This window comes from Ranitomeya variabilis, chromosome 3 (genome assembly GCF_051348905.1).
Source record: "Ranitomeya variabilis isolate aRanVar5 chromosome 3, aRanVar5.hap1, whole genome shotgun sequence".
In the NCBI taxonomy this organism is placed as follows: Eukaryota; Metazoa; Chordata; class Amphibia; order Anura; family Dendrobatidae; genus Ranitomeya; species Ranitomeya variabilis.
The window spans coordinates 284,868,870-284,886,019 of record NC_135234.1 but is presented as its reverse complement, the minus strand read 5'-3'; the positions used below and the strand labels follow the sequence as shown (position 1 = coordinate 284,886,019).

The following is a 17,150-nucleotide window of genomic DNA, read 5'->3' as shown; positions in this document are numbered from 1 at the left end:
GACACCACTCCTATATACAGACATCCCCCTGTATACAGACACCACTCCTATATACAGACATCCCTCTATATACAGACACCACTCCTATATACAGACATCCCTCTATATACATACACCACTCCTATAAACAGACATCCCTCTATATACAGACAACACTCTTATATACAGACATCCCCCTATATACAGACACCACTCCTATATACAGACATCCCTCTGTATACAGACACCACTGCTATATACAGACATCCCTCTATATACAGACACCACTCCTATATACAGACATCCCTCTATATACAGACACCACTCCTATATACAGACATCCCTCTATATACATACACCACTCCTATAAACAGACATCCCTCTATATACAGACAACACTCTTATATACAGACATCCCCCTGTATACAGACACCACTCCTATATACAGACATCCCTCTGTATACAGACACCACTGCTATATACAGACATCCCTCTATATACAGACACCACTCCTATATACAGACATCCCTCTATATACAGACACCACTCCTATATACAGACATCCCTCTATATACAGACACCACTCCTATATACAGACATCCCTGTATATACAGACATCTCTCCTACATAGAGACATCCCTCTATATACAGACACCACTCCTATATACAGACATCCCCCTATATACAGACACCACTCCTATATACAGACATCCCCCTGTATACAGACACCACTCCTATATACAGACATCCCTCTGTATACAGACACCACTGCTATATACAGACATCCCTCTATATACAGACACCACTCCTATATACAGATATCCCCCTATATACAGACACCACTCCTATATACAGACATCCCCCTATATACAGACACCACTCCTATATACAGACATCCCTCTATATACAGACACCACTCCTATATACAGACATCCCTCTGTATACAGACACCACTCCTATATACAGACATCCCTCTATATACAGACACCACTCCAATATACAGACATCCCTCTATATACAGACACCACTCCTATATACAGACATCCCTGTATATACAGACATCTCTCCTATATAGAGACATCCCTCTATATACAGACACCACTCCTATATACAGATATCCCCCTATATACAGACACCACTCCTATATACAGACATCCCCCTATATACAGACAGTACTCCTATATACAGACATCCCCCTATATACAGACACCACTCCTATATACAGACATCCCCCTATATACAGACACCACTCCTATATACAGACATCCCCCTATATACAGACACCACTCCTATATGCAGACATCCCTCTATATACAGACACCACTCCTATATACAGACATCCCTCTATATACAGACACCACTCCTATATACAGACATCCCCCTATATACAGACACCACTCTTATATACAGACATCCCTCTGTATACAGACACCACTCCTATATACAGACATCCCTCTGTATACAGACACCACTCCTATATACAGACATCCCTCTATATACAGACACCACTCCTATATACAGACATCCCTCTATGTACAGACACCACTCCTATATACAGACATCCCTCTGTATACAGACATCTCTCCTTTATACAGATATCCCTCTATATACAGACACCACTCCTATATACAGACATCCCCCTATATACAGACACCACTCTTATATACAGACATCCCTCTATATACAGACACCACTCCTATATACAGACATCCCTCTATATACAGACACCACTCCTATATATAGACATCCCTCTATATACAGACACCACTCTTATATACAGACATCCCTCTATATACAGACACCACTCCTATATACAGACATCCCCCTATATACAGACATCACTCCTATATACAGACATCCCTCTATATACAGACACCACTCCTATATACAGACATCCCTCTATATACAGACACCACTCCTATATACAGACAATCCCCTATATACAGACACCACTCCTATATACAGACATCCCCCTATATACAGACACCACTCCTATATACAGACATCCCTCTAAATACAGACACCACTCCTATATACAGACATCCCCCTATATACAGACTCCTATATACAGGTCAGAGTTGTGGGTCACATACTTTTCACACACGGGGCCGGGGGGGCACTTACTTTTCACACACGGGGCCGGGGGGCACTTACTTTTCACACACGGGGCCGGGGGGCACTTACTTTTCACACACGGGGCCAAGGGGGCACTTACTTTTCACACACGGGGCCGGGGGCGCACTTACTTTTGCACACGGGGCCGGGGGCGCACTTACTTTTGCACACGGGGCCGGGGGCGCACTTACTTTTGCACACGGGGCCGGGGGCGCACTTACTTTTGCACACGGGGCCGGGGGCGCACTTACTTTTGCAGACGGGTCCGGGGGCGCACTTACTTTTGCACACGGGGCCGGGGGGGCACTTACTTTTCACACACGGGGCCGGGGGGGCACTTACTTTTCACACACGGGATGAGAGGGTGTCATAGTCACTTTATTCTGATGTTTGACTTTGATAAATGATCATGTCCTAAAATGGACACCGTACATTTGCATAGCTGCCATCTTTGGAAGGTCAAGTTGGGGGTAATGGAAAGTTCGCCATTATTTCCTATGGGAAATTTTTTTTTTTAAATGCGATTTAAATAAAATCTACATATCGGATCGACTATAAAAGTCATAGCACACCTGTCCCCACCGAGGCCTTCGAAACGCCGCCTGAACGGGGTCTCTGCGCCGAGCGGTTCGGGCCGCATTAATTGCGGAAAACGCGGAGAAGAATAATAACTAGATGAGCATTTCCTGAAGGAAATACATGGTGCTTGAACAGCGCTGCCAGCTGCCAATGAACCTCAGGAGCAAGTCTGGCATGCAGGGCCCTGCCCCTGGGTATCCAATTTGGCCCCTTGGTAGCCACTTTGATGTGCGGGGCCCCTTGTTAGCAACTTTGGCCCCTTGGTAGCCATTTTGGCATGCAGGAATCCTTGGTAGCCACTTTGGCCACATCCTCTTATATACAAACATCACTCCTATATACAGACACCACTCCTATATACAGACATCCCTCTATATACAGACACCACTACCATATACAGAGATCCCTCTATATACAGATACCACTCCAATATACAGACATACCCCTATATATACAGACAGCAATACAATTTACAGAAATCCCCCTATATACAGACACCACTTCTATATAAAGACATCCCTCTATATACAGACACCACTCCTATATACAGACACCACTCCTATATGCAGGCACCTCTCCTATATACAGACATCCCTCTATATACAGACACCACTCCTATATACAGACATCCCCCTATATACAGACACCACTCCTATATTCAGACACCCCCCTATATACAGACATCCCCCTATATACAGACATCTCTACTATATACAGACATCCACCAATATAGATACACCACTCCTATATACAGACATCCCTCTATATACAGACATCTCTCCTATATACAGACATCCCTCTATATACAGACACCACTCCTATATACAGACATCCCCCTATATACAGACACCACTCCTATATACAGACACCACTCCTATATGCAGGTACCTCTCCTATATACAGACATCCCTCTATATACAGACACCACTCCTATACACAGACATCTCTCTGTATACAGACACCACTCCTATATACAGACATCCCTCTATATACAGACACCACTCCTATATACAGACATCCCCTATATACAGACACCACTCCTATATACAGACATCCCCCTATATACAGACACCACTCCTATATACAGACATCCCTCTATATACAGACACCACTCCTATATACAGACATCCCTCTATATACAGACACCACTCCTATACACAGACACCCATCTATATACAGACACCACTCCTATATACAGACATCCCTCTATATACAGACATCTCTCCTATATTCAGACATCCCCCTATATAGAGACACCACTCCTATATACAGACATCCCCCTATATACAGACACCACTCCTATATACAGACATCCCCCTATATACAGACACCACTCCTATATACAGAAATCCCTCTATATACAGACACCACTCCTATATACAGACATCCCCCTATATACAGACACCACTCCTATATACAGATATCCCTCTATATACAGACATCTATCCTATATTCAGACATCCCCCTATATAGAGACACCACTCCTATATACAGACATCCCCCTATATACAGACACCACTCCTATATACAGACATCCCCCTATATACAGACACCACTCCTATATACAGACATCCCTCTATATACAGACACCACTCCTATATACAGACATCCCTCTATATACAGACATCTCTCCTATATACAGACATCCCTCTATATACAGACACCACTCCTATATACAGACATCCCTCTATATACAGACATCTCTCCTATATACAGACATCCCTCTATATACAGACACCACTCCTATATACAGACATCCCCCTATATACAGACACCACTCCTATATACAGACATCCCTCTATATACAGACACCTCTCCTATATACAGACATCCCCCTATATACAGACACCACTCCTATATACAGACATCCCTCTATATACAGACACCACTCCTATATACAGATATCCCTCTATATACAGACATCTCTCCTATATACAGACATCCCCCTATATACAGACACCACTTCTATATACAGACATCCCTCTATATACAGACACCACTCCTATATACAGACATCCCTCTATATACAGACATCTCTCCTATATACAGACATCGCTCTATATACAGACACCACTCCTATATGCAGACATCCAACTATATACAGACACCGCTCCTATATACAGACATCCCTCTATATACATACACCACTCCTATATACAGACATCCCTCTATATACAGACACCACTCCTATATACAGACATCCCCTATATACAGACAACACTCCTATATACAGACATCCCCCTATATACAGACACCACTCCTATATACAGACATCCCTCTGTATACAGACACCACTTCTATATACAGACATCCCTGTATATACAGACACCACTCCTATATACAGACATCCCTCTATATACAGACACCACTCCTATATACAGACATCCCTCTATATACAGACATATCTTCTATATTCAGACATCCCTCTATATAGAGACACCACTCCTATATACAGACATCCCTCTGTATACAGACACAACTCCTATATACAGACATCCCTCTATATACAGACACCACTCCTATATACAGACATCCCTCTATATACAGACACCACTCCTATATACAGACATCCCTCTATATACAGACATCTGTCCTATATACAGACATCCCTCTACATACAGACGCCACTCCTATATACAGATATCCCTCTATATACAGACATCTCTACTATATACAGACATCCCTCTATATACAGACACCACTCCTAAATACAGACAACCCCCTATATACAGACATCACTCCTATATACAGACATCCCTCTATATACAGACACCACTCCTATATACAGACATCCCTCTATATACAGACACCACTCCTATATACAGACATCCCTCTATATACAGACACCACTCCTATATACAGACATCCCTCTATATACAGACACCACTCCTATATACAGACATCCCTCTATATACAGACACCACTCCTATATACAGATATCCCCCTATATACAGACACCACTCCGATATACAGACATCCCCCTATATACAGACACCACTCCTATATACAGACATCCCTCTGTATACAGACACCACTCCTATATACAGACATCCCTCTATATACAGACACCAATCCTATATACAGACATCCCTCTATATACAGACACCACTCCTATATACAGACACCCCCCTATATACAGACACCACTCCTATATACAGACATCCCTCTGTATACAGACACCACTCCTATATACAGATATCCCTCTATATACAGACACCACTCCTATATGCAGACATCCCTCTATATACAGACACCACTCCTATATACAGAAATCCCCCTATATACAGACACCACTCCTATATACAGACATCCCTCTATATACAGACACCACTCCTATATACAGACATCCCTCTGTATACAGACACCACTCCTATATACAGACATCCCTCTATATACAGACACCACTCCTATATACAGACATCCCTCTATATACAGACACCACTCCTATATACAGACATCCCCCTATATACAGACACCACTCCTATATACAGACATCCCTCTATATACAGACACCACTCCTATATACAGACATCCCTCTGTATACAGACACCACTCCTATATACAGAAATCCCCCTATATACAGACACCACTCCTATATACAGACATCCCTCTGTATACAGACACCACTCCTATATACAGACATCCCTCTATATACAGACACCACTCCTATATACAGACATCCCCCTATATACAGACACCACTCCTATATACAGACATCCCTCTGTATACAGACACCACTCCTATTTACAGACATCCCTCTATATACAGACACCACTCCTATATACAGACATCCCCCTATATACAGACACCAATCCTATATACAGACATCCCTCTATATACAGACACTACTCCTATGTACAGACATCCCCCTATATACAGAATCCACTCCTATATACAGACATCCCTCTGTATACAGACACCACTCCTATATACAGACATCCCTCTGTATACAGACACCACTCCTATATAAAGACATCCCTCTATATACAGACACCAATCCTATATACAGACATCCCCATATATACAGACACCACTCTTATATACAGACATCCCTCTATATACAGACACCACTCCTATATACAGACATCCCTCTATATACAGACACCACTCCTATATACAGATATCCCCCTATATACAGACACCACTCCTATATACAGACATCCCCCTATATACAGACACCACTCCTATATACAGACATCCCTCTGTATACAGACACCACTCCTATATACAGACATCCCTCTATATACAGACACCAATCCTATATACAGACATCCCTCTATATACAGACACCACTCTATATACAGACATCCCTCTGTATACAGACATATCTTCTATATTCAGACATCCCCCTATATAGAGACACCACTCCTATATACAGACATCCCTCTGTATACAGACACAACTCCTATATACAGACATCCCTCTATATACAGACACCACTCCTATATACAGACATCCCTCTATATACAGACACCACTCCTATATACAGACATCCCTCTATATACAGACATCTCTCCTATATACAGACATCCCTCTATATACAGACAACACTCCTATATACAGACAACACTCCTATATACAGACATCCCTCTATATACAGACATCTCTCCTATATACAGATATCCATCTATATACAGACACCACTCCTAAATACAGACATCCCCCTATATACAGACACCACTCCTATATACAGACATCCCTCTATATACAGACACCACTCCTATATACAGACATCCCTCTATATACAGACACCACTCCTATATACAAACATCCCTCTATATACAGACACCACTTTTATATACAGACATCCCTCTATATACAGACACCACTCCTATATACAGACATCCCTCTATATACAGACACCACTCCTATATACAGATATCCCGCTATATACAGACACCACTCCTATATACAGACATCCCCCTATATACAGACACCACTCCTATATAGACATCCCTCTGTATACAGACACCACTCCTATATACAGACATCCCTCTATATACAGACACCAATCCTATATACAGACATCCCTCTATATACAGACACCACTCCTATATACAGACATCCCCCTATATACAGACACCACTGCTATATACAGACATCCCCCTGTATACAGACACCACTCCTATATACAGACATCCCTCTATATACAGACACCACTCCTATATACAGACATCCCTCTATATACAGACACCACTCCTATATACAGACATCCCTCTATATACAGACACCACTCCTATATACAGACATCCCTCTATATACAGACACCACTCCTATATACAGACATCCCTCTATATACAGACACCACTCCTATATACAGACATCCCTGTATATACAGACATCTCTCCTATATAGAGACATCCCTCTATATACAGACACCACTCCTATATACAGACATCCCACTATATACAGACACCACTCCTATATACAGACATCCCCCTATATACAGACATCCCCCTATATACAGACACCACTCCTATATACAGACATCCCTCTGTATACAGACACCACTCCTATATACAGACATCCCTCTATATACAGACACCACTCCTATATACAGACATCCCTCTATATACAGACACCACTCCTATATACAGATATCCCCCTATATACAGACACCACTCCTATATACAGACATCCCTCTATATACAGACACCACTCCTAGATACATACATCCCTCTATATACAGACACCACTCCTATATACAAACAATCCCCTATATACAGACACCACTCCTATATACAGACATCCCTCTATATACAGACACCACTCCTATATACAGACATCCCTCTATATACAGACACCACTCCTATATACAGACATCCCTCTGTATACAGACAACACTCCTATATACAGACATCCCTCTACATACAGACACCACTCCTATATACAGACATCCCTCTGTATACAGACACCACTCCTATATACAGACATCCCTCTATATAGACACCACTCCTATATACAGACATCCCTCTATATACAGACACCACTCCTATATGCAGACATCCCTCTATATACAGACACCACTCCTATATACAGACATTCCTCTATATACAGACACCACTCCTATATACAGACATCCCTCTGTATACAGACACCACTCCTATATACAGACATCCCTCTATATACAGACATCCCTCTGTATACAGACACCACTCCTATATACAGACATCCCTCTGTATACAGACACCACTACTATATACAGACATCCCTCTATGTACAGACACCACTCCTATATACAGACATCTCTCCTATACACAGACATCCCTCTTTATACAGACACCACTCCTATATACAGACATCCCTCTATATACAGACATCTCTCCTTTTTACAGATATCCCTCTATATACAGACACCACTCCTATATACAGACATCCCCCTATATACAGACACCACTCCTATATACAGACATCCCCCTATATACAGACACCACTCCTATATACAGACATCCCTCTATATACAGACACCACTCCTATATACAGACATCCCTCTATATACAGACACCACTCTTATATACAGACATCCCTCTGTATACAGACACCACTCCTATATACAGACATCCCTCTATATACAGACACCACTCCTATATACAAACATCCCTCTATATACAGAGACCACTCCTATATACAGACATCCCCCTATATACAGACATCACTCCTATATATAGACATCCCTCTATATACAGACACCACTCCTATTTACAGACATCCCTCTATATACAGACACCACTCCGATATACAGACAATCCCCTATATACAGACACCACTCCTATATACAGACATCCCCCTATATACAGACACCACTCCTATATACAGGTCAGAGTTGTGGGTCACTTACTTTTCACACACGGGGCCGGGGGGGCACTTACTTTTCACACACGGGGCCGGGGGGCACTTACTTTTCACACACGGGGCGGAACTTACTTTTCACACATGGGGCCGGGGGGCACTTACTTTTCACATACGGGGCCGGGGGGCACTTACTTTTCACACACGGGGCCGGGGGGCACTTACTTTTTACACACAGGGCCGGGGGGCACTTACTTTTCACACACGGGGTCGGGGGGGCACTTACTTTTCACACACGGGGCCGGGGGCGCACTTACTTTTGCACACGGGGCCGGGGGCGCACTTACTTTTGCACACGGGGCCGGGGTCGCACTTACTTTTGCACACGGGGCCGGGGGCGCACTTACTTTTGCACACGGGGCCGGGGGCGCACTTACTTTTGCACACGGGGCCGGGGGCGCACTTACTTTTGCACACGGGGCCGGGGGCGCACTTACTTTTGCACACGGGGCCGGGGGCGCACTTACTTTTGCACACGGGGCCGGGGGCGCACTTACTTTTGCACACGGGGCCGGGGGCGCACTTACTTTTGCACACGGGGCCGGGGGCGCACTTACTTTTGCACACGGGGCCGGGGGCGCACTTACTTTTGCACACGGGGCCGGGGGCGCACTTACTTTTGCACACGGGGCCGGGGGCGCACTTACTTTTGCACACGGGGCCGGGGGGCCCTTACTTTTGACACACGGGGCAGGGGGGCACTTACTTTTCACACACGGTGCCGGGGGGGCACTTACTTTTCACACACGGGGCCGGGGGGGCACTTACTTTTCACACACGGGGCCGGGGGGCACTTACTTTTCACACGCGGGGCCGGGGGGGCACTTACTTTTCACACACGGGACGAGAGGGTGTCATAGTCACTTTATTCTGATGTTTGACTTTGATAAATGATCATGTCCTAAAATGGACACCGTACATTTGCATAGCTGCCATCTTTGGAAGGTCAAGTTGGGGGTAATGGAAAGTTCGCCATTATTTCCTATGGGAAATTTTTTTTTTTAAATGCGATTTAAATAAAATCTACATATCGGATCGACTATAAAAGTCATAGCACACCTGTCCCCACCGAGGCCTTCGAAACGCCGCCTGAACGGGGTCTCTGCGCCGAGCGGTTCGGGCCGCATTAATTGCGGAAAACGCGGAGAAGAAGAAGAATAAAATATAAGAAATCGGATTACAATATGTTGCTTGAACCTAGGAGGTTCAAGCACCATAATAATAATAAGAAAATATAAGAAATCGGATTACAATATGTTGCTTGAACCTAGGAGGTTCAAGCACCATAATAAAATATAAGAAATCGGATTACAATATGTTGCTTGAACCTAGGAGGTTCAAGCACCATAATAAGAAAATATAAGAAATCGGATTACAATATGTTGCTTGAACCTAGGAGGTTCAAGCACCATAACTAGATGGGCATTTCCTGAAGGAAATACATGGTGCTTGAACAGCGCTGCCAGCTGCCAATGAACCTCAGGAGCATTCTGGCATGCAGGGCTCTGCCCCTGGGTATCCAATTTGGCCCCTTGGTAGCCACTTTGATGTGCGGGGCCCCTTGTTAGCAACTTTGGCCCCTTGGTAGCCATTTTGGCATGCAGGAATCCTTGGTAGCCACTTTGGAGCAAACAGCCTCTCGGTAGCCACTTTGGCCACATCCTCTTATATACAGACATCACTCCTATATACAGACACCACTCCTATATACAGACACAACTCCTACATACTGACATCCCTCTATATACATACACCACTACCATATACAGACATCCCTCTATATACAGACACCACTCCTATATACAGACATCCCTCTATATACAGACACCACTCCTACATACAGACATCCCTCTATATACAGACACCACTCCTATATACAGACATCCCTCTATATACAGACATCTCTCCTATATACAGACATCCCTCTATATACAGACATCTCTCCTATATACAGACATCCCTCTATATACAGACACCACTCCTATATACAGACATCCCTCTATATACAGACACCACTCCTATATACAGACATCCCCCTATATACAGACACCACTCCTATATACAGACATCCCCCTATATACAGACACCACTCCTATATACAGACACCCCTCTATATACAGACATCTCTCCTATATACAGACACCACTCCTATATACAGACACCACTCCTATATACAGACATCCCTCTCAATACAGACACCACTCCTATATACAGGTCAGAGTTGTGGGTCACTTACTTTTCACACACGGGGCCGGGGGGGCACTTACTTTTCACACACGGGGCCGGGGGGGCACTTACTTTTCACACACGGGGCCGGGGGGGCACTTACTTTTCACACACGGGGCCGGGGGGGCACTTACTTTTCACACACGGGGCCGGGGGGGCACTTACTTTTCACACACGGGGCCGGGGGGGCACTTACTTTTCACACACGGGGCCGGGGGGGCACTTACTTTTCACACACGGGGCCGGGGGGGCACTTACTTTTCACACACGGGGCCGGGGGGGCACTTACTTTTCACACACGGGGCCGGGGGGGCACTTACTTTTCACACACGGGGCCGGGGGGGGCACTTACTTTTCACACACGGGATGAGAGGGTGTCATAGTCACTTTATTCTGATGTTTGACTTTGATAAATGATCATGTCCTAAAATGGACACCGTACATTTGCATAGCTGCCATCTTTGGAAGGTCAAGTTCGGGGTAATGGAAAGTTCGCCATTATTTCCTATGGGAATTTTTTTTTTTTTAAATGCGATTTAAATAAAATCTACATATCGGATCGACTATAAAAGTCATAGCACACCTGTCCCCACCGAGGCCTTCGAAACGCCGCCTGAACGGGGTCTCTGCGCCGAGCGGTTCGGGCCGCATTAATTGCGGAAAACGCGGAGAAGAATAATAATAATAAGAAAATATAAGAAATCGGATTACAATATGTTGCTTGAACCTAGGAGGTTCAAGCACCATAATAACAATAATAATAATAATAATAATAAAATAATATAAGAAATCGGATTACAATATGTTGCTTGAACCTAGGAGGGTTCAAGCACCATAATAAGAAGAAGAAGAAGAAGAAGAAAGTAGCATAATTTTCCACAACAAAATATACAAAGCATGCATTCACCCTCAAACAGAACAATGAGTAGGTATGGAACATACCTATACTGTTTTCTTGGTGTCTAAGCTAAAGTGAAATTAACAGACACTCATGCTTCTGCATTACCCCCCATCCATGCTTTACATTGCAGCTCTGCTTCTTTAGATTGGCAGCACAGGCTCACCAAAATGTTAGAGCATCAACTGTAGATGATAAATTTACAAGCAGCAATTCAATATAAGCATTTTTTAAAATGTAATATATTCACACACAAAAAAACAAAAAGACTATGTTCACACTGTTGTGATTGGTCTTCATCTGCAGTTTAGACACTTTGACCTGCATGCAATGCATTAAAATTCTTGCACTCAAAAGAATGGAAACTTTGAGAGCATACATCAAATGCGATTTGCTGTTCAGATTCAGGCTTCAAACATTAGAACAGGGTTCCCACAGAAAGGATGAGTGTATCAACTTTGGTGCAGTATTTTCAACGTAATTTGCCACATTAGTTAAACCAGTCCAATATCTGTGAATAGCAAAATTTGACAAAGCTACAAATGACTTACCTGCAGACAAAGTAGAAATTCAGGAGGTCCGCAATCAGCACACTTAATATAAGGCTCCATGAGATAAGAAGAACATCCGCGGCATGGTGGCTTATCAAAAGCATCACCTAGATTTAGGGGAAAACAAGATAAAAAAAATCTCTTTATACTACAACAAGAGAAGGAAACTACAGAACACAGCAGTCCCCTACGTTGTGCTAATAGGTGGGCAACATCACCCCTTTGTCACCAAAGTCTGACAAATGTTGCATACAATCAAATTATGTCACTTACTGTAATTGTCTCCAAACTAAATTGATGAAGGAACAGCAGAGATGTCACTACATGTCCACATGCAGAGATGGAGCCTATATCATGGACGTGTGATGGGGGAAGCAGAGATGGAGTCCACATCACGGATATGTGATAGGGGCAGCATAGATGGAGCCCATATCATGGACGTGTAATGGGAGAAGCAGAAATGTCACCACATGTCCGAAGGCAGAGATGGAGTCCATATCATGGACATGTAATGGGAGCAGCTGAGATGTCACCACATGTTCGCAGGCAGAGTTGGAGCCCACACCATGGACATGTGATGGGAGCAGCACAGATGTCACCACAGATGAGACCACATCATGGACATGTGAGTGATGGGAGCAGCATAGATGGAGTCCACATCAAGGACATGTGATGGGAGCAGCAGAGATGTCACATGTCCACAGGCAGAGATGGAGCCCACATCATGGCCCTGTAATAGGAGCAGCAGAGATGTCACCACACGTCGGCAAACAGAGATGGAGCCGACATCATGGACATGTGATGGGAGCAGCAGAGATGGAGCCCACATCATGGCCCTGTAATAGGAGCAGCAGAGATGTCACCACACGTCTGCAAACAGAGATGGAGCCGACATCATGGACATGTGATGGGAGCAGCAGAGATGGAGCCCACATCATGGACATGTGATGGGAGCAGCTGAGATGTCACCACATGTCCACAGGCAGAGATGGAGCCCACATCATGGCCCTGTAATAAGAGCAGCAGAGATGTCACCACACGTCTGCAAGCAGAGATGGAGCCCACATCATGGACATGTAATGGAGGCAGAAGAGATGGATACCACATCAAGGACATGTGAAGGAGGCAGAAGAGATGGATCCCACATCACGGACATATAATGGGAGCAGCAGAGATGGATGAGCCCAAATCATGGACATGTAACGGGAACAGATGAGATGTCACCACATGTCAACAGGCAGAGTTGGAGCCCACATCATGGACATGTGATGGGGCAGTAGAGATGGAGCCCACATCAGGGATAAGTGATTTGGGGCAGCAGAGATGGAGCCCACATCAAGGACATGTGATGGGAGCAGCAGAGATGTCACATGTCCACAGGCAGAGATGGAGCCCACATCATGGCCCTGTAATAGGAGCAGCAGAGATGTCACCACACGTCGGCAAACAGAGATGGAGCCGACATCATGGACATGTGATGGGAGCAGCAGAGATGGAGCCCACATCATGGCCCTGTAATAGGAGCAGCAGAGATGTTACCACACGTCTGCAAACAGAGATGGAGCCGACATCATGGACATGTGATGGGAGCAGCAGAGATGGAGCCCACATCATGGACATGTGATGGGAGCAGCTGAGATGTCACCACATGTCCACAGGCAGAGATGGAGCCCACATCATGGCCCTGTAATAAGAGCAGCAGAGATGTCACCACACGTCTGCAAGCAGAGATGGAGCCCACATCATGGACATGTAATGGAGGCAGAAGAGATGGATACCACATCAAGGACATGTGAAGGAGGCAGAAGAGATGGATCCCACATCACGGACATATAATGGGAGCAGCAGAGATGGATGAGCCCAAATCATGGACATGTAACGGGAACAGATGAGATGTCACCACATGTCAACAGGCAGAGTTGGAGCCCACATCATGGACATGTGATGGGGCAGTAGAGATGGAGCCCACATCAGGGATAAGTGATTTGGGGCAGCAGAGATGGAGCCCACATCATAGACATGTGGTGTGGGGCAGCAGAGATGGAGCCCACATCATGGACATGTGATGGGGCAGCAGAGATGGAGCCCACATCATAGATATGTGATGGGGAAGCAGAGATGGAGCCCACATCAGGGACATGTCATGGGGCAGCAGAGATGGAGCCCACATCATGGACATGTGATGGGGCAGCACAGATGGAGCCCACATCAGGGATATGTGATGGGGCAGCAGAGATGGAGCCCACATCAGGGATATGATAGGGCAGCAGAGATGGAGCCCACATCATGGACATGTGATGAGGAAGCAGAGATGGAGCCCACATCATGGACATGTGATGGGGAAACAGAGATGGAGCCCACATCATGGATATGTGATGGGGCAGCAGAGATGGAGCCCACATCAGGGACATGTGATGGGGCAGCAGAGATGGAGCCCACATCAGGGACGTGATAGGGCAGCAGAGATGGAGCCCACATTATGGACATATGATGGGGCAGCAGACTACCAGTGTGGGGCAGCCAGAGGGTGACGTGCAGTCGGTGCAACAGGCCATGCAGTATCTGATGGTGAGCAGACAGCTGTTCCGAAATAGACACGAGTGGACAGCCAGTAGTGTGTCCATCACGTGATCATGGATAGCGGTACAGGCCGTTACTGATGGCAATAAGCAGGGCTGACATTCTTCCACATTGGCCCTAAGCAGGTGCGGGAGAAGTTTACTACAAAGGGTTCTCTGGTTACTACAGAACAAAGGTAATGCAGCGCCAGCCCAACAGGTGGCGTCGTGTCGCCTGCACCCACCACATACAATGGAAACTTGCCCACCCGTGACCCGTGTACTTAATGTGCGGCACAGGCGCGCGATGCCGCGTCACAGGGAGAGTCCCTATGGCCACCACCGCTCGGTATGACTGAGAGTGAGCCCGGTACGAACCTCGGAACGGAGCCAGTCGGTCCATAGTAAACACACGATGTTTCCCGGCTCTTAGCCCCGCCTCCTCCACCCTACAGCCAATCCTCTGCCAGCGCTCCTGATGACCTAGGAAAGGCAGGCAAGACTGGCGGATAGCCGAACAGCCGAAGTTCTCTGTGATCTCCTTGGCTGGGTGTGTCTGCGCGTGCACATAGTATATGGCTATATGGAAAGATGCACACGCAGCGATAGAGCTTTTCGTGATCTGGTTCATTCGGCTCCGCTCACCATAAAGAGCCAGCTCCTTCGGCTCACGAACCGGCTCTTTTTCTAAATAGAATTAGTTTACACAGTCAGTGAGAGCCTCATTATACACCTGTGTAAGTATCTAGTGAAGCCTGTTTTTTTTTTTTGTTGTTTAGCATTGCTGTTTCCTCAGATTGTTCGCTCTTGTGAACAGCGGCCCTCTGCTACTCGGCTGTAGTCTTAACGTATTACTTTCTAAGGCTAGGTTCACATTTGCATTGTTGGGCGCAGCGTCGTCGACGCAACGCACGTCAAACGCGTACACAATGCAGCGTTTTTTGACGCATGCGTTGTCCTATACAATTGAAGATCCAAAACGCCCCCCCCAAAAAATACATTTAGTCAAAAGGTGCATGCGTCTAAAAAACGCGGCTCAACACAGGCAACTGCGCCCTATGCGTTTTTCGTAGACACTGTGTTTTTTTGGCGCATTAACAACGCAGGTGCGTTGCATGCGTTTTTCTTCGGAAATGTGACGCATCAAAACTGCAACCTGTAGCATCGTCTGCGCCCTGTCGGGTGCGCAAAAAAAAACGCATGCGTCATACAACGCATGACAACGCATACCGGCGCATGTCCATGCACCCCCCCATGTTAAAGATAGGGGCGCATGACGCATGCATCGGTATCCGTCGACGACGCTGCGCCCAAAAACACAAATGTGAACGTAGCCTAATATGTGGCGGTTTTTGTACATTGCTGTAGTCATTCGCTCTTGGTAAGATTTATCTG

The 17,150-nt window shown here is 45.4% G+C and overlaps 1 protein-coding gene across 15 annotated transcripts in view; it reads right to left on the bottom strand.

Moving 5' to 3' along the window:
• Positions 1 to 16,488, bottom strand: part of TADA2A (transcriptional adaptor 2A) — a 522,447-nt gene extending 505,959 nt beyond the window's left edge. For all 15 annotated transcript variants that reach the window (XM_077295519.1, XM_077295521.1, XM_077295529.1 and 12 more), the window contains exons 1-2: positions 16,134 to 16,488; positions 13,198 to 13,304 (exon numbers count right to left, since the gene is read on the bottom strand). In XM_077295519.1, coding sequence (XP_077151634.1) covers positions 13,198 to 13,304; positions 16,134 to 16,386 — 360 coding nt within the window. In that variant the 5' untranslated portion in view covers positions 16,387 to 16,488. The remainder of the gene's footprint in view (positions 1 to 13,197; positions 13,305 to 16,133) is intronic.
• Positions 16,489 to 17,150: the final 662 nt, after the last annotated feature.